The sequence below is a fragment of the Canis lupus genome, chromosome 19 (assembly GCF_011100685.1).
Source record: "Canis lupus familiaris isolate Mischka breed German Shepherd chromosome 19, alternate assembly UU_Cfam_GSD_1.0, whole genome shotgun sequence".
Classification (NCBI taxonomy): Eukaryota; Metazoa; Chordata; class Mammalia; order Carnivora; family Canidae; genus Canis; species Canis lupus.
Genome location: NC_049240.1, coordinates 44,820,883 through 44,840,770, shown reverse-complemented (window position 1 = coordinate 44,840,770; position 19,888 = coordinate 44,820,883). Strand labels below are relative to the sequence as shown.

Here is a 19,888-nt window from a genome sequence, read left to right as displayed (position 1 = left end):
TCAGATGGTGATCTCAGGGTCTCAGGATCTAGCCACACCTCAGATTCTGTGCTCAGCATGGAACCTAAGATTCTCTTTATCCCTTATCTACCCCATGTGCATACTCTCTCTTTCTCTCTGTCTCTCAAATAAATAAATAAATCCTTTTTTTAAATGTTGGAAACAAAGAAATTAAGTTCTTTTTCCTGTCTGTGTCCTGCAGATTTATGCTTTGTATCCCAGATGGTCTTGTTCTGTTTTTTTTTTTCATGTTCTATAAATTTATATTTAAACATTTGTATTATTTTTGCTTGAAATGGTATACAAGCTTCTACTAAGTTGTCTTTTTGTTTTCTTATAGGTATGTGACATGCTTTTGCATTGTCTTTGGCTACAGTTCCCTCTTTTATACATCCTAGTATTAATAAGGCTCTCGATGCAAGAAAGTGGGAGGTTAGGCAAACCCTGGTGGGGTATATTGAAAGCCATAGGCAGAAATTAATAAAAACGGTTTTTATATCCTTGACCTAACTCAGCATTTCCTCAGCTCCGTGCTTGATGATATGAATCACCCAGGGCGTTTGGTACTAATAAAGATCCCCAGGCCACTATCACCCTTCTCCAAAAATTTCCATTCAATAGGTCTTGTATAGAGTCCAAGAATATGTATTTTAGGAAAAGCACCTCATATGATTCTGATCCTAAGGCACATCCAGAAAATTTAAACTATGTGATGTCAACATTCCCTACAAATTAAAATTTGTTAAGGCTACTAAAACAAATCACCACAAACATAAAGGCTTAAAATAGCAAAAACCCCTTCTCCCCACAGTTTTGGAGCCTGGAAGTCCATAATCAGCAGCACCTCCCCCAAAGAGAATCCTCTGCCTCTTCCAGCTTCTCTGTTGGCTCCAGCTCCTTCTCGGCTGTGGCAGCATCACTCCAATCTCCTGTTTCCATCTTCACATGGCCTTTCCCTGTGGAAATGCACATCTTGAGATCCTTAATTACATTGGCAAAGACTCTGTTTCTAAATAAGGTCACATTCACAGATACCAGGGCTTAGGATCCGACATAGCTCACTGATACGTATGATTCAACCCACAACACCTGAGGAAGTATGCGACCAGTTGAATTATAATAAAGGCTTAGGTATAAGTAGTTTTAAAAGCTGTACAGGAAAAAAAAAATAAACGCTGTACAGGTACTTCTAATATACATACAGGTTTGTGAAACAGTCTCAAAATACCAGTGTTTTAGTCCTTGCCTCCTGACTTTGTATGCAATCTCTCTAGAACACGCCTCCAATCTTCAGAGTATCTTGCTTTTCTTTTTAACATTTTATTTAAATTCAACTTGCCAACATATAGTATAACACCCAGTGCTCATCCCTTCAAGAGCTTTTCATTGTATCTGGACCTCTGCATTCCCAAAAGAAATTTATCAGCCACTGGGCAGTAATAATTCTGCTGACAAAGATGCAGCCCTTTAAATTTCTGTCAAGAGTAAACATGAATTCTTCAGACATTTCAGCAGCATTGATTTTACACACACACACACACACACACACACACACACACCCTGCTGTGACAACCCACTAACTGTTCTAGTTTCCAGCACCCTCTTAATTTCTGGGCTCTGAAAATTTATATTATTTTCATACACATGCAACCATGTATTAACATGTTTGATTATTACTTTATCTAGCATTTCTCATTCATCTTCCTCATTGCCAGAACTGTTCAATATGTTTTCCAGGTCTCCTATTAGTCTCACTCTGCATATACTTCCCAGATGCTCCTCTTGACTTCCACGGCTCTGATCAATAGTGATTACTTCCAAATCTATTGCTCTAGCCTATTTGTAGCTCCTAAAATTTCACTACTTCTTATACCCTATTGCAGCCATTCGGAAATTTTTATAGTGTTTCAAACATTTTATTTTATTTTATTTTTTAATAAAATAATTTTTTATTGGTGTTCAATTTACCAACATACAGAATAACACCCAGTGCTCATCCCGTCAAGTGTCCCCCTCAGTGCCTGTCACCCACTCACCCCCACCCCCCGCCCTCCTCCCCTTCCACCACCCCTAGTTCGTTTCCCAGAGTTAGGAGTCTTTATGTTCTGTCTCCCTTTCTGATATAACAGTGTATATTCTCATTCATTTGGGGAATATAAATAATAGTGAAAGGGAATATAAGGGAAGGGAGAAGAAATGTGTGGGAAATATCAAACATTTTATATACTGTGACTTCTGGGCCTTCAGGAATGCCATCTTTCTGGAATATGCTAATAGCACTCCTTCCCCTCCTGCTCCCCTCCTGATTTCACCTGAATATATCATTCCTATCAACTTGTATATAGCTTCCTCTGGGGTGAATATCTAAGAGTAGTTTTGATGTTTCTATTGTGAGTTGCAATAACACTTTATGGGGTTTACATCATAGCATTTATCAGAAAAATTTTTAAATCACTTGTTTAATTATACTACAGAGATTTTTTTTCCTAAATGATCGTAAGCACTCTGAGAAATGAAAATGCTAAACTTTGTATTTCCAATGCTTAGAACTATTTTATTCATTCATTCTAGGTGAGATATCACTAAGTCCTAGAACTCTATCTGGTATAAAGCTCTCAATATTTTGAGAATAAAACTTTTGAAGTAGTTTTCTACTCTGTTGAACAAAGTAGGAACTTGAAGTCAGAGATGTTAAGTGAGTATCCAAGGTCATATATTAATTAGTGTTAAAATCAGGATTTTAACTCAGATTTACCTGCCTATAAACTATGTTCTTTATATATGACTTATGTGATGTATAAAATGAGGTTTTTATGTAACAACAATGGAAGAGTAGTCCAAATGAAGACTATTTGTGGTATACTGTTTTTTAATGGTCTTCTCCAAAGTATATTTACCTTATTGGCTCTTTTGAAGTCTGTCCTATGTACATACCAATTCTCAGGAGCCACAGCTAGTATCGTTATCTAGAAATGTATTTCTTCCAAGGTTATAGTCCTATAATCTATATGACTTTAAAAAACAGTGTTTCTCATAACCATGTTTAAGTATGTACCTTAGAGTAGGAATAATCATATTTAAAATTTAAATGGACTACATAAAACATAGGAAGAATTAAATTTTCTATCCTTCCAAAAAATGTTTCTGTGCTATAATTTTTTGAAGGGTATTGTGTATGATCAGTGTGGTATAGGAAAAAATAATATATTTTAAAATCAGTCACACTATTATTCAGATTTTACTCTGACACTTGCTGGTTATGCAGTATATCCTCAGGCAAGTTATGCTGTTTTCTTTTACAAATCGGGGTTGGCAATAACAATTGCAGGGCTGTTGTGAAGAGTATAAGTAATGTATATACATAGCTAGCCTAGTGTCTCATACACAATAAATAATAATATGCAATGTGAGTATATCATCCTTTCAAGTTTAGATAACATTTTCCTAACCTCGGACTCGTGTAATATCCTACTTTGTCATTTATTTTAACCTGAATCTCCTATTATTCTCCACATAGTTAGTCATGATGGTCAAATTTATACACATATAGGATGTGGATTACATATTCTTAAACAAACCTATGATAACTTTGAGACTTCAATAATAAATTACTTAGAAATATTCATTTTGAGGCCAAAAAGGAGAAATAAGTAGGAAAATTCCTAGAGACAAGAAAGAAACAAATTGGATCTGAAAACTATCTCTAAGCTTTGTGTACTGGATAAATATAAGTACCGTACCAACGATGATTACCCTTGAGAGACAGAGAAAATTGTTGCCATTTACATAATAGCATACATATAACCCAGCAATAAATTTTAAGTGAAAGATATAATAGATAAATTAAGCATACCACCTGCAACAATGGAAGATTTTTTAACAGTCCATTACTCCACATTAACTATTCTACGAGGTGGAAGTAACCACAGAAATAAAATAGAGTTTTCTTTTCTTTAGTATTTTAATATAGTAAAATGTACGCCACTTTCATTCATGTTTTTTTTCTCCTCAGAGTTAATCAAGTAATCTTTCCAGGTGTCCTACAGTCTGTCTCCTGGAAGATCTAGTCAAAGTCAAGAAAAAAAAGATTGTTTTTAACATTTAAGTCTTTTTCAAATATAAGAATTCATAGTGGTCTCTTAAAAAGAACAAGTACCTAGAAACAGACTGAGATATCAGATATTATTTTCAACTCTTAAAGTAATGCTAATATGGAAAAACATAGAAAGGCTAAATTTATTTTAAGAAGCTTTTGTTTTATTTTTTTAGGAGAAAGAGTATATTGTCATTAAACTTTGTTTCTTTCTCACTATGAGATATTGGTGATAAGATACTAAGAAATTATGGATACAGTATTTTCTATCATTAGTGAAAAATGAAGTGCCCTATATTATACTTAAATTTTTGATGGAACTCCTAAAATGTGTTGTGCATTTGATTGCATTTTTAAGCAGAGAAAATCCAAAGATAATTTTAACACTTTAAATTCATTCCTCTATTTTTTCTTTTTTTCTGAAGTTCAGTTACTATCTTTTATTGGAATGCTGTGATAATCCCAGGAGTTATTCAGTAGATAGACCCAATTTTTGCTACATTACATGCTTTCAGGGTGTGGTGCATTTCCAGATGACCTTTCTTCTGACTTCTTGACCTTTAGGACTTTAAGGACCTGAGAGATCATGTTACAAATCACATGGCTGTCACTACAGAGGCTGTGTGATTTACTCAAGGTCACAGTGCTTTATCAAAGAAACAGAAATGAAACTCTTCAGTCCCTTATACCTGTCCCTTCATTTAATGCCTTTATTCTGTTTAGTGATTTGCCCTATGCCTTTTCTAGCTCCTTTTTAAAAAAATTCCATGTAATTTGCCTTTGGTCCTATAAAGTAAGCCAGACAATGTGCTTGCCAAGAGAAAGTAATGTAACTAAGTATTATGTAAAAAAAAAAAAAAAAAAAAAAAAAAAAAAATTCAGAAATGAGATGCAGCTATTTAGGAACACATACACATTATTAGCAAGTATGTGTATTATATTCACTGTGGGCAGGTATATGACTTATTTTCTCAGAGATTGAAGGTGCATTGGGTTTTAGATTATTTTATTTACTTTGAAAGTTTTTACCTTTTTGGGAGCTAACTTCCAGATTTTTTTGGAGGGGGAGGGGGCTGGATTTTAGACTTAGAATCTAAGAGGTAAACTCTTAAAGGTTACTTGGAACATTTTCCAGCCAATGAAATATTGTCAAATCTCAGAAGTCTCCAAATGCTTGGAGTGATTTATTCTTTTCCTAGTTACATGTATGATATTGATTAATATGATCCTAAGCTTATAGAAGAGAGGTTAAAAATGTGAATTAACCTATTATAGATTGAAAAAGATGCAGTGTTATTTTTAAAAGTTAGATCTCATCATATCTTAGAATCTGCATTTTGTTTTTTACTCATTTTACCATAACTTATACTGCAGTTTTGTTTAAAGTCACTCTTCATGTCTACTCTACATCTTCTAAGCATTAAATGATTATCTAAAGAAGAAAACATATTTTAGACAACATCCCTGTTGATTCTTGAAACATAAACACAAGTTTTCATTATCTTGTCAGGTAACAAAAGAAAATTCTCTTAGAAGTATTGATTAAATTATGCCTTGAGCGTTTTCACTTTTCTTTTCATCACTTCCCCTTATATGTCAGAAAATTTGTTGAGTTGCTGCATGGATAGCTTTTGATACAGTCTTTTCTCTCTTCATATCAACGATTGCCTCTTTTTCACTCCTGTCTTTGAATCATATTTAGGCTCTGATCGCATTTTTTAAAAGTTAAAATTATTCTAAACTTCATATCTTGAGGCATCTCTTTGGCAATCATAAAATTTAATTAAGATTTGTTCAGTTTTAGAATACTTTCCATTCAAATTCCAATATCTCGGAGGGATATACTCAAATGTAAACTCACACAAAGAAATTGCTTTTTAAGAAGTGGAAAGCAAGGAATCAATACCATATCAACCAGATCTGATATGAGCCACTACTTTCCTTACATTTTGTTTATGAAATAATATCAATTTATGTTGTCATTTGGATAAGTTACTGGTATTAGAGATGGCAGTCATTTGTAGTCTGTTCACTGGATGCTATTGCTGGTCAGTTTGGCTGATTCTCTTTGCCCAGCTCAACTACATTCTAGAAGGAGTTCTCACAGGCTCCAAGGTTGACTTATTATTTCACCATTTTAAGAATGAGGATGAATACTATAGCCCCCAATTTAATTTGAAATATTATTTTGAAGATAATACACAAAATATGTCTTTGCAACTATTATGCAAAATTAACTTGCTCACATTTTACCATTCAAGCTAGTCATGGCTTGACAAAAAGTATACATTAGTATAGACTTTTAACTTTAAAATGTCAGAGTTTTTAAGGGAAAAATATAAACCATTCTATAAAAGTTATAACAATGTCATTCAAAATTATTATTTCCTAAAGACACTGTCACCTATGTGCTTCATTGATTAAAATACTAAGAAGATGCTCAGTACCATGATTTCAAATATTTTGTAAAGTTCTAACTCTTAGAAAGGAATAATCCAGAATAGGCCTGGATGGAACCCCTGGGAAACATAACTGCCTGACCAGCCCAAGTCCCAGGGCCAATAAGAGGTCTGAGTGTTAACTGCCATTCAAACCTTCTTACCAGTGGTGCAGTGCAGGGAATGCAAACAATTCTTCATCATCTGATTCTCCTAGGCTTTTTTATTCACTGTAAAGTACTCATTTAAAAAAATATTAAAAGTATGAATATCCTATGCTCTTAAGAAGTTTGTCACTATATTAGTTTTTCTAAGGTTTCCTCTGCCTTTTGTGGAGGATAGGGGTGGAGTTCTGGTCACATTAGCAAATTAGAAACAAATTAAATCAAGCACAGTCAATAACATCTTTCCTATTGAATATTTTTATATCTTTCATAGAATTTCCAACTTGTGAGCCACTAACTCAATTCATATGCAAAAGTGGAAGATGCATTAGCAGCAAATGGCACTGCGACTCTGGCAAGTACCAAATGTTCCCTGTATTGCACTGATTTGATTGGGGGCCTGGCTGTCAGTGCCGCTTCACCTCTTTCAGATGCAGCTTCTACAAGAAGTTTGCAAAGCCAAGCAAAATGGCTTAGACAAGTGGTGAGAGGGCACCTGGCACATCAGTGGGGATTAGCATTAAGGATAATGGGACTCGATATCTGTCCCATGGGACTATAAAGAGATTTGTGTTCAGATATTATACTGGACATAGTCTAAATCCACAAACATGAAGTAAAGGGGACAATTGAGGCAATGACCTGGACAATTTGGGTTCTCTGAAGCATCGGTGTAAAGTGCTCTGTAACCTCAGGATGAAGGAGTTTATAGATTATTATGGAATTATCCAAATGGTCTCAACTCTGCTCCCTTGCTCTTTATGTATAAATGGTGTTTTTTCTCATACTCAATTGTATCATTATGCTAAATTATGCCAAACACAGGTAAATGAATTATGTATAAATCATACATTCTCAGTCACTGATTTCAATTTAATCTATTTTCACTTTGCATTTCTCTCATCTCCCTCCTGCAACAGTTGTTAATAAAGAATATAAATCATTGCTAATGATAGTGACAATTTCCCAGTATAAATACTCACTTAAGTGTCAGTAGAAGAAGAGTGCATAGTGACTCCTCATGTTGACAATGGAGAAGGGTCTGAATTAAAGATATAGTCATAAACTCTGGGGCATAGAGATTGTAGTTCTAAACAATAATTTTCCATGCTAATTATATCACCAGCTGTATCATTTCATGAAATTCCTGCAGTCACCATTGTCTTCCCATTTTATAATTATTACCTGCTGCATCGATTTGTTCAGTCAATGGTTAGTCATTTCTGAGTGAAATAGAAATTAAGCTTTAAAATCCAAAGGTGAGGATTGTTTTCCCTCTTTGTTTAGTAGTTGTTGTTTAATCAGAAGTGAAACAATATAGAAATGAATATAATCCCTCCACTGTTCATGGGAAATGCTGATCATTAATTTATCAGTCTTTTATCAAACCCAAAGGAATACTCTATGTAAAAAAAAAGAAATGTTAGATATTTCATAAGAGAAGTTTTTTTTTTTTTTTTCCTCGGTCACTTTTCACTTCCTTGATGTTGATCCTTCTTTCCAGATGATGACTGCGGGGATGGCAGTGATGAGGTTGGCTGTGTTCACTCTTGCTTGGATAATCAGTTCAGATGTTCCAGTGGCAGATGTATCCCAGGCCATTGGGCCTGTGATGGTGACAATGACTGTGGAGACTTCAGTGATGAAGCCCAAACCAATTGTACCAGGGAAGGTTAGTAATTTTGTGAAGATATGAACTCTCATTTTTAAATTGATATATAATATTTAAGTGTTTCAGAATGAATATTATATAAAGATAATATTTGGAACAGGGTAAAATAATTGATTGCTTTACTTTCACTCTTTAATTTCTCTGGTTTCTCATTTTAATACCTCCTTATACTTTGATTCCTTCTGTGGTTTTTGCTTCTTACTTTTATCAGATGCTTTGTTACTCCTTTAATCCTCTCCAACTCCTAAATTGCCAAACCCCAAACTCTTCCCAAAAGGAAAACAAACTAAAAATAAGAAAGGCATACTTTTTATTTCAACACCAAATTTGTTTTTTTTTTAGGCTTGAAATAACCCCCTATTAAGTGATGATGTATTCCAACTGACTGACTTCTGGAATGCTAAAGAGAGGGATACTGTGACCATGCGTCTCAGCATTGTCCAGCAGACTTGATCCTGTCATTTGCATCCATTACTTGCAAAATTTGATCAGCCATAGGTCATGCTAATAAATTAGAAATCATGTTGGAAATGTCACAGAAAAAAATCATTAGCCTGCCAAACATTCATACAATCAGTAACATTTTTTTTTAAATGGAAGTTTTCTTTCTGCTTAAGAAATTGGAAGGTTCATTTACTTTTTAATCTATTCCACAAAAATTTATTGAAAGATTTTTATGTGCCAGGCACTGTGCTTGGACTGAATGATGGGTAAGAGAAATCTGGTCCCTGTTCAGTATTTAAAATCTAGCATGCAAAGAGACAATAACATGATTTATTTACTGAATTGGGTACTTGGGGTGGGAAGGCATAGATTGTGTGATCATAAGAAAGGAATTGTTTTCAAAGTATTTTCCAGAGGCATATATTTGTCTTCTGCAAATGTTTAACAACTTATAAAATAGAAAATTTCTGTATTTTTTCTCTGACACGTGTCGTTTTGTCTTTCTTTTGTTTCCTCTCTCTCTGTCACTTCCTCTCTCCTTCCCTTCCTCTCCTCATTCCCTTTTTTCTCTTTCTCTCTCTCCCACCCCTCTTTATTTCATTCTTTTGTCCTTTTCTGTCTTATTCTAGTTGGTCTACTGATATATAGGAACTAGAGATTTTCACTTCTTACTAGCCTTGCATGTAAAAGAAAAAGGTATAAAAATATATTTTTTCCTTTTTTAAAAATATTGGAAACATTCATCTAAGGTGTGGTTGACATGTAATTACCAAGTTACACTTTTAATGTAAACTGCATTTTTCCCCACCTCACAGATGTCTTTTTAGGCTCCTCATGATGTGTACATCTGTGGTCTGCTGGCACTGCCCCTAATATGCTGTGAAAGATAAATTGCCCCAAAGTTAATTTACTTTCATCTCAGAAATGAGATCCCATCCTTCTTTTCTATGTGTATTTGTCTCTACGTTAAAATGATCATTGCACATTAAGGAGTTTTGGAGAGATTGCTTTAGCTTCATGAGTATCCAAAGTGAGTGGTACATCCCTTTGTAGCCTCATTAGGTAATTTCTTAGGTTTGGATTATTATAGAATCAGTGTCTACTTAATGTTAATGACCTTCACCTTTAGAGCACCTCAATTTCACAAATATGTTACTGAAAAGGGTATACTGTCAATGTGAATACTATGCATTTCTTATATGATTATGGTAATATATTAAGGAAATGATCCAGATAATCTACATGATTCTTGGACATGTTTCAAGAAAAGAATGAAGAAAACTTCTTGAACTAATTTATATTTATCAGATTATAAATTCCCTAATCAAATACTATACTTGCTGAATACAAGTCACCAGAATTGAAGAAAGGGAACATACCATTGACTTTGGTACAAGGCAATTAAGAGTATTTCAGAGGGTATTCAAATATTTTTACCCATCATTACTTTATGTATTCTGACACAGAAGTTGTAAAATAATCATGACACATAGAATTGTTAAAGCTGATCAGGAAAGTCATTTTGCACATGCAAGGTGTGTAAGGTCATTGCAAAAGTAAAGTAGAAATTTGATGCAATTAGTCAGATAATTTAGTCTCAAAACCTGCTGCGGAAGAAAGACCAGGGGATTCTGGCTTGAGTCTCAAGACAGGCTGTCAAAACTGATCAAAGCCACCATATAATTGCTCAGCACTTTGCTGTACATTGCCTGGGTTAAAAGAGCATATGGTCTAGTTACTCTTCACTCAAATTGCTTTCAAAAAAGCAAAAATACTCTTGAATTAACTTTTACTAGTAAATGAAACCAGGAATGGAACATTCCATATATAATCCTTATTTTAGAAAATTCTTGAATTTAAGTTTAATTCATATTCTCTTTTAAAACCACTTTCAAAAAAGAATTTCTATAGTGATGATCATTTGTTTCATCATAACAACTATATGGTGAAAGTATTCATTGCTAGCCCCCTTCTAGATGAATTCACTCTTCTCCTTCCCCCTAATGTTGTGCTGGTCTTTCCTCTCACTTCCAAGATCCCTTATTAGTCAAACGAGATACGGTATCTTTAGACAGCCCTGCACACACACGCACATGCACACACAGGGTATACAAGAAAGAGAGGAATATAAAGACAATCCATAGCACATGGATTCCTCCCTTGGTTTCATTGCCTGTTTATCATTAATTTAGCCCTGGTTTCTTTTTTGTTCTGACTACTTTGGTTGGCACATTTTTCTATAATAACCCTTTTATAAGGCTACTGGGTGAATAGCTTTTCCAACGGAAAAATAAGTGACGCTCAAGGAATTTGGTATGAGGGAACACCCCCTAGAGCCTTAGGCCTGGCCATTTATTAAGTATTGAAAGGTTCTGTAAAAAGATGGTTTTACCTGTAAGGACATCTAGAGTAAAATTAAAATGAAACTTCTGTCTTTTCTTACAAGTCTTTAACTCTCTGTCTAGAATGGAAAAAAAAAAATTAAAGAGAGAAGTAGAGAGAGAGAGAAAGGGACTCTGAACATATGCATCTATAAAATATGTATAAATATGTATAAAATACATAGAATTAATCTTATCTCATTGTTGACAGTTTAATTCATTTGAATTATGTATAGTTTCATTCCTCTACTTTTTGAGGGAATAATATCAACCATATTTTTCCCAAGGAGTAAGGCATTTTTAAAGTAAACGTATGATTTTTTTTGTGTGTGTGTATGTTTAGACAGCTATTCCCCAGGTCAATTTCCACTTAGAAATTGTCTTAAAAATTTATACTTAATAATTGCAGCACAAACTTGCATAATTCTTTCTCTAGAATTGATTTTGCCTAAATTTTGCAATTTCTCCTAAATGCAACTTAACTATCCCTCAAATATTTGGATTTTTTCTTTACTTTGAAGGGTCATCTGACCCTGATTTATGGTCATTGCTCTTTAATACCTTCTGTTTGGCTGTCTAGAAAGGGAATATTTACTGCCAGCTGCACTAAGAAAATGAGCTGGGTGATGATAGAACATATGGGATCTCCTATTTACATCACAAATACAAACTAACTGAAAATGTAAAATTAAATGTGTATTGACCTTCAATTTTGATTTATTATGAATAATCTTTAACAAGTTCCCAAATCCATTAGGCAGTTAAGTGTATAACATTATTAGTATGTATTCCTACACATGGTCATATTCTTCAACTTTAGCTGTTTAGCTTTGCTTCTGCTATGGAAACTTTCACTTTTCTGTTGGGCTTTATCTTTATTCATTTATTCATTTGCCTTGCTACTTCCCTGTTCACAGATTTAAGAAGGAAGCTAGGATAATTTTGTCTTTGTAGTTTCATATTCAAGTACAATATCTGATATACAGCAAATGCTCAGTAAATAATTATTGAGTGAAAGAGTTTATTTATTGACCAAAATTTGATTACACCCTCAGAATCCAACCTTTATTTGTTTTGTATTATGTATCTAATAACTTATTTTTCTGTTTCTTTGCCTTATTCCCAGATCCTGGAGATATTTTTATGATGTTGTACAAGACTAGATGTATTGATCTATTCATGTACATCTCTTTAATAAAGTGTAATCACTTCTGCTTACCCAATAAATATTTGCACTTTCAATCCAGGATTCAATAAAATAAAATAGATAGGACATCTCCTTTATCTTTTATTATTGTTTATTTTTATTTACATCATCTCTGTCCAATAGATAGTAAATTCCAGAAAGATGGGTAGAGCTTAAAGTTTTTTGGTATTTATTATTTAACAGTAAGTGCCAGTGAGAAGATTCCGTTAGCGATAATTTAGTGGGGGAGAAAAGATGTTAGCATCTGTTAGCAAACCACTAATTGCCAGACATTTTACATTTGTTACTTCACTTAATCCTCACAATAAGGATTACTCAGAGAGGTTAACATACTTGTTTAGGATTACACAGCTGGAGTTTGAAGCAAAGATTTTCTGTTCTTTTTTCTCCCATCCAGCTCCCTGCTTCCATAGCAATGGAATATAACCCACCCGTTTCATTTTTTTTTCTGACACTTTATCCATAACATTTATATGATCTCCAAATAATTACTATATTTTAATTTCATCTCATTTTCCTTTAAGAGAAAAGAAATAACTTTCTACTTATTACAAGTCATTGTAATGAAACTTTCCAAAGAGCACTAGAAGGAACCTGGAACATTATAGTTAATAACCACAGTAAATCTGCCTGTCTCCTTTTGTTTGTTTGTTTCTATTTTCCTTTCACTCCCACAACTCACCTTGATAAAGTGGATTCTGAAACTTTGTCATTACAATAGCTGTGGACAGTCTCACAAAGACAATTTCTTCAATCACCCAAAGTATATGTTAGTCAGCCATGAAAATTTCACCTAATAGACTTAGGAAATTTAGAAAGCTGGAAGAAAATGAAAGATCATTTAGTACAGTTATTTTATCATGCAGATGAAGTAAAGGGCTCATTTAAATAAAATTATTCTCATAAGTATTTAACAGCAACAACAGCAACAACAACAAAACATGCTGCTTCCTGGAAGGAGCTGATAATGTTCTGTGTTAGAGATTTGAGACTGAAAACTTTTATCCATAAAGACATTTTCAGGAGAGGTTTGAGATTCAAATGATTATGCTAAAGTCTTTGCAGAAAATTCAGAAAGGTCAGACTACGACCAACCAAAAAGGGATAATATCCTACCTAAGGAAATTGAATCCACCCACAGGAGTGCAAGTATCAAAACTTTATTTTGTGGCAGAAGACTTAGGTTACACATTTAAGCCTGGAGAGAATGGAAATTAAAACCAGTATCTCTTGACTTCCAGTCTATGTCATATCCTATCTCAGTTGAACGCATCATGTTTTAGCAGCACAGCTTAATCCTAACAACATAGAAAACAAGATACCAATGAATACTGTATAGTATTGTATACAATTAGGTTCAGTCATCTGTTTTGGTTTTCTTTTATGAAAATATTCTGAAGGTGCTTTCAGTTAATTTTTACTAAAACACACAATCAAAATAACTTATTTCTCAGTCACTGAATTTTATTGAGAATAAAATATTGTCTTTGAAGTTGAGGAAATTAGTAAATGATATACTCAGCAAAATCATACAATCTTCTCTTCCAATGATTTTTAATCATTCTCCTTTAAGGAAAATATGGATTATTTTCTGATAAAATACAATTAAAAGCAAATTTAAACTTTGTCTACATTAGAGGTATAATATCTACTTTCAATGAGATACAAATTGTCTGGCTTAACTTTATTCTCTCACAGATTGATTTATTTTCCTCAAGAAATGTTAACACGGAGATATCAAAACAATGTTAATTATTAATGGATTTTATCCATAGGAAATCTCTTTTTGTTTTCCAGGACAAAATAGCTCTTTAAAGGTTATTTTAACCTCAGTGCTACAAACAACTTTTACATCAAGAGCAAAGACTCAAGGCTTTTGAAACAATTAATAACAAAATCTGTTTTGAGAATCCACAGTGTTTCTAGCAATGTGATTATCTGTATAGTTAAAGGGAATCAGAAAAATATAATTTTAAAAATAAAATATTTTAAAAAGCTCATAAAATAGGAAAAAAGAAGTCAATTATCTTCATCTTAACTATACACAAAATTAATGATAGATCCACACTCTTAGAAAAAATTAGCTCTTGTATTAAGACAATAATTCCACATCTTAACACCAATCAGAGGAACATCTCTTATTTTTTAAACAATGTAATTAATAACAAAAGTCAATAGGTAACAAAAATACTTAATTTTAATGAAGAACCTCAGCCTCTTTCCTCTTCTTTTAATAGAGCCAAAATATAAGGGCAAGACTGAATTAATTTCCATAGTCTAAATTATTATTTTTTTTTATTCTCCAGTTGTGGCTAATGATCAGTGAAATGGTGGGACTTCAGGCATTCGGCAGAAAGTAGACAAATTTAAAACAACAACAACAAACAGAAAAGAGACAAAGGGCATGGATGATCTACAAAATAATTAATTCACCTCTCAGCAATTGAGTAGTGCCACGCTTTTGTGAGAATAAAGAAATAAGCAATAGAATAGAACTTTGCCTTTTTCCTATAGAAATAGTTGGGAGTTAGCTTCTTTCAGAACTTATTTGAACTGTCAGCCTTTGTTCCTTTATTTATGTGAAGCATAACTGAATTTGCACTTAGATATTATATTCCTGCAATGTAGCAATGAGATTTATTCACTTTTTGTTAGGAAATTTATTTTGGTTTTAGGTTGGTATGTGTGTACACATTGGCCTCCCAAAGAAAATTAATTGTCCTATTTGTATCTAAAACCTTCCCACAAATAACTTTGGTGTATAAGAGTATCCACATAAGTTGCCATGACCTTCCTGGTACAGAATATTCACTGCTATCAGAACCTTTCAGCACAGCATGTTGATATTGTTGATATGTATATACTTAAATGGAATATTCTATGAATCATAACCAGAATTCACACCATTTCAGAACAGGAGCTGTCAACTATTTTCTGTAAAAGGTCAGATAGTAAATATTTTAGATTTTGCCTATTGCAACTACCCAACTCTACAGTTCTGGAAGCCATAGAGTATATGTCTACAAATGATTATAACTGTGTTCCAATAAAACTTTATTTACAAAAACAGATTGTGGACCAAAATTGGTCTGCATATCATAGCCTGCTGACCTATCATTTAAAATGCAAGTGGAAATGGTCTAAAGAAACTATAATCTTAAATAATCCTTTATTCATATTCCATAGAAGAACTTTATAAGACAATGCAAAAAATAATGGGGAGGAAATAAAGTCCAAAGGAAGAAAAGACAAGCCATTAATAATTTCTAAATAATATTATCTGGCCTTTCCTCAAACATATACTTTATATGTATATGCTTAAAAAATTCTTTCTACATAAGAATGTTTCACATTATTTTAATAAATCAAATTAAATAAAGCAATATTTAAAAAAAAATTACCAGTAAGTATTTGATACCTGTTGTGAGCTAAGCGTATTGCCAAACCAAGAAATTCCAAATGTATAATATGTATACTGCAACCTGTTTTAGTTAATAATTGGTATCTAACGTAGCTATTAAGGTGACTGGCTAATTTGAACAGTAAATAAAAAAAATAGATTTCTCAGTTACACAGACAGTTCAGCAGATTAATACATCTGTGCACTAAAATTTAGATGATGTAAAAGTTCATCATTCGACATATAAATTCTAAATGGAATGCTCATGGTAGAGTTCCAAATATCAAAACTTAATTTAATTTTGTCTATTATTATTATTAATTATTATTATTTTTAAAGAGAGGGAAAGGTGGGGAAGGGCAGAGGAAGAGGGAGTGAGAAAATTCTAAGCAGGCTCCATACGCAGTGCAGAGCCCAATATTAGGCTTGATCTCACAACCTTGAGATCATGACTTGAGCCAAAGTCAAGAGTCAGATGTTTAACTGACTGAGCCACCCAGGTGCCTCAAAACTTAATTTTAATGAACTAAAAAGCAATGTTTTATTTGTTTTACATAGGTTTCACTTCTATACCTTACTGGGGGAGGTAAAGTCATGCTTTGAAATTTTGCTTCAATAAATATATGTCTATATGTCTATGTGCTTTCAACACAAAAATCATTTTAGTATTGTAATAATCAAACTTGTGCTTAGTTAGCCACATGTTCTTTTCCATTTCTTTTTCTTTAATCTTTTTAAAATTTTTCTTCTAAATTTGCTTTTCTGACTGACTCAGACAGTAAACATTAATGATTTGAAATATGATATCTTTATTTTTAAAGTTCCCATTATATCCCATGAACTAATAAATGGTTTTGATAGTTCCATCCAGCTTCTTATCAGGATAATCTCCAGTGAGGGCTACCTACATACAAGGGTAAAATGAGTTTGCTAGGATTGAAAGTAAAACACAAAAACTATGCCCTGAAAATGTGTTGGGGTAGGAGCGAGGGAGAGGCAGTCAGATTAATAATCAAATGATATAACATCTATAATCTAGATGACATGCAAACCATCATCAAGGTCCAATGGGATTGAGGACAAATTGAAGAGGAAGGCCCTGGGCTTGACTTCATTATTAGTTCACAGCCGAGATGATAGTGTCATCACACAGGCAGCAGCTCCTGGGGAATCCATCCCATGTAACATGGAAAAGAGCAAAGCAGTGCATCCCATCAACCCCAACACAAGCCCTAGACAGGCTAGGAGGCAGGTTTTAACAAGCACCCCTCCCCCAAGGATCTGTAGAAAACAGGATAGCCTGACTTCCTAAAGGGATGTTAAGGGTCTCCAGAGGCAGAAAGGCCAAGGTGTGGTCCACGCCCTGTTGGCAAATGAAATTAATGATATACTGCCAGACTGATTGTCAGTGGTTTTGGGCAAGTGAAGGATATCTGGGAATCTGGAGCAAACAGCTGCCTTAGGTACAGGAATTATTAATACATAGTGATTCAGGCTAGGAACTGAGCAGGGACTGACACATGGTGATTATAGGTAATGCAGGAAGCTGAATGCACATGCAATACATAGTGCTTTTTTACTTTGCAAAGCATTTTACAATGAATGACAAGTTAATGTATAAACTCCATTAAACAATAAAAAAGTCAGGTTTTTTCCACCCAGATTGGTCTCACAGTTTAAATAATTCATTATATTTGCAACACCATTATTAGATATTTTCTCAGGGGGGCTTTAACATTTTTATAAGCAAAAAAAAAAATTCTGACAAAAAAAAGTATGGTGTATTTTTTTCAAACCTAATTTTCATTTATTTTTTAACTTTCGGAGAAAAAATTCCTTTCTGTCTCTGTACAGTTACTAGTCTTCTAACGGCAAGTATTTAGTCACAGTGAATTCATTTAAATATTGGGATAAATTCCACCATCAGTTGCCACATTTCCTTCAGGGCTCTGCATTTATTTATTTATTAGATTCCCCAAATTGTATGCTTGGTTTAAATAGCTTCGGGGCAAAAATACAATAAAATTGCATTAGTTAAAAATATAACCAGCATCAGCAACATGAAAACATAACAGTAAAACAGCATGAGCATATACATATAAACATAGTCATCATTTTAACACTCCACTGGGACAAGCCATATTACAAAGATAGATTGTTTGCCAAGCCCTGAAGCTTAAACAACTGGGGCCCTGGGGAACCACATGGGCCTGGAACTCAGGTTGGAATGGTCATCACAGGCTCCTCAGAGGAATGCAGCTCTCCATCCAGGGAAAATCAACAACTGTTAACAGAAGCAGATTTCATTTGGCAAGAAGGTTAGGAGGAAAGAAAACTCTATTTTTTTTTTTTTTTCTGTGTTTTCTGGCAGAGGACAACATTTCTAAACATCAGCACACACCCAAACCTAACAGACATTGAAAAACAGGTTTTGGGGTATTTTTAGTTTATGTGAGGGAATTGGATGAGACATGGAAAAGGAAGAAATATAAAAATGTGTGTGTCTGTATGTGTGTGTGTGTGTAACAGTCTACTGAACTTGTATAAACTTTGAGTGTTTGAGCTAATGAAATAAGAGTACATGTATATGTACACATATATATCATATATATAAATATATATATTTGTAAATTCAAAGAACCTTAGATTTTTTTTCCTTTTCTATTTATTGTCTAAATGCTCCCCATGTGATCTATAAATACCGTGTATCTGAGCATGTCAGAATCTAGTAGAAGGTCTTTCTGGGATTCCCAGTAGCCTTCAGACTTAAATTCAAACCATTTAGCAAAAAGCATACGGGGCCATTCAAGATCCAGGCCTTGCCCACTTGTCTAGTTTTCTTTCTCCCCTTCTCCATCACAACACAGAATTTTATGAATGCTGCTGACTTTGTTCAGAATATCTTTTGTCTCATTCTACTCCCTCTACTGCTGCCTGACTTGTAATCGTGAGCAGAACTCTTTTCCTTTCCTCTGTCGTAAGAATTCATGGTACTGTCTCATTTTCATAAGAGACCAAATCTTACCACGACTTTGCAACAGAATAAAATAAATATTACATTTATTAGAATAAATAGACTGAACAACAGTACTCTAAATACAAAGCATAAATGTTTATCGTTACTTCATGATTATTATATGAGCTAATTATTTCTCTTTTCATTCTTAAACTCTATAGGGGAAAAGACTTGCAAGAAGGTAGAATGGTACAGTGGTAAAGAAAGCAGGCTCTTAATTTTAATTATGTGGGCTCAAATATCATCTCTGCTGCTTATCATCTGGGTAAATGCTAACATACTGATCTGTGGTTTTGTTTCTGTGAAATGGGGTGCTCTCAATAAGCAGTCTTAATTTTTTAAATCAAAATCAAAAGGAACAGATGAGTGATTCTTTTTTCACTGGATTTTAATCCATTATAATATGATGAATTTGAAGAACGAGCAAAATCAAATGCTATATAAACTACTATTCACATGCAAGGTATGTGGAATGAGAATTAAAAATGAAAACAGGAAAGTGTGAAATCGGTCTTGGCATTCTCCTTGGAGTTTTCTGTGAATCAAGGAAAGCTCTGATCCTCTCCACAGAGGGGAAAGATGCATAACAACATAAAGCATCATATAAAATCTGAGATCTTATAAGTTTCTAAAGCTTACCCATGGGGATCCCTGGGTGGCGCAGCGGTTTGGCGCCTGCCTTTGGCCCAGGGCGCGATCCTGGAGACCCGGGATCGAATCCCACATCAGGCTCCCGGTGCATGGAGCCTGCTTCTCCCTCTGCCTGTGTCTCTGCCTCTCTCTCTCTCTCTGTAACTATCATAAATAAATAAAAATTAAAAAAAAAAAAAATTTAAAGCTTACCCATGAATTTCTTGAATCTACAGACACCAAAATAAGAGACCAGATCCTAGATAATTTTTTTTAAAGAATATTATGGACATTAATAGATTAAATATAAAGAGGCAGGGAATCCAGGTTGGGGAAATGGTATAACTAGGACCAGGAGGTATATGCAAGTGACACGTATGCAAGCATTCTTAAAAGGACAATTGTTTCATCATTTAGATTTGAATATTTATAATGGTGTTATT

The 19,888-nt window shown here is 33.8% G+C and overlaps 1 protein-coding gene and 1 long non-coding RNA gene across 2 annotated transcripts in view; one reads left to right on the top strand and one right to left on the bottom strand.

The window, feature by feature from the left end:
- Window positions 1-19,888, top strand: part of LRP1B (LDL receptor related protein 1B) — a 1,959,891-nt gene that overhangs the window by 1,228,154 nt on the left and 711,849 nt on the right. Inside the window, exons 19-20 of the mRNA XM_038565111.1 lie at window positions 6,970-7,050; window positions 8,200-8,367. Coding sequence (XP_038421039.1) covers window positions 6,970-7,050; window positions 8,200-8,367 — 249 coding nt within the window. The remainder of the gene's footprint in view (window positions 1-6,969; window positions 7,051-8,199; window positions 8,368-19,888) is intronic.
- The window catches only part of LOC111091181, a 49,420-nt gene continuing 29,755 nt past the window's right edge, over window positions 224-19,888 (bottom strand). The window contains exons 2-4 of the long non-coding RNA XR_005374258.1: window positions 13,082-13,218; window positions 11,204-11,272; window positions 224-956 (exon numbers count right to left, since the gene is read on the bottom strand). This is a non-coding gene — a long non-coding RNA (uncharacterized LOC111091181). The remainder of the gene's footprint in view (window positions 957-11,203; window positions 11,273-13,081; window positions 13,219-19,888) is intronic.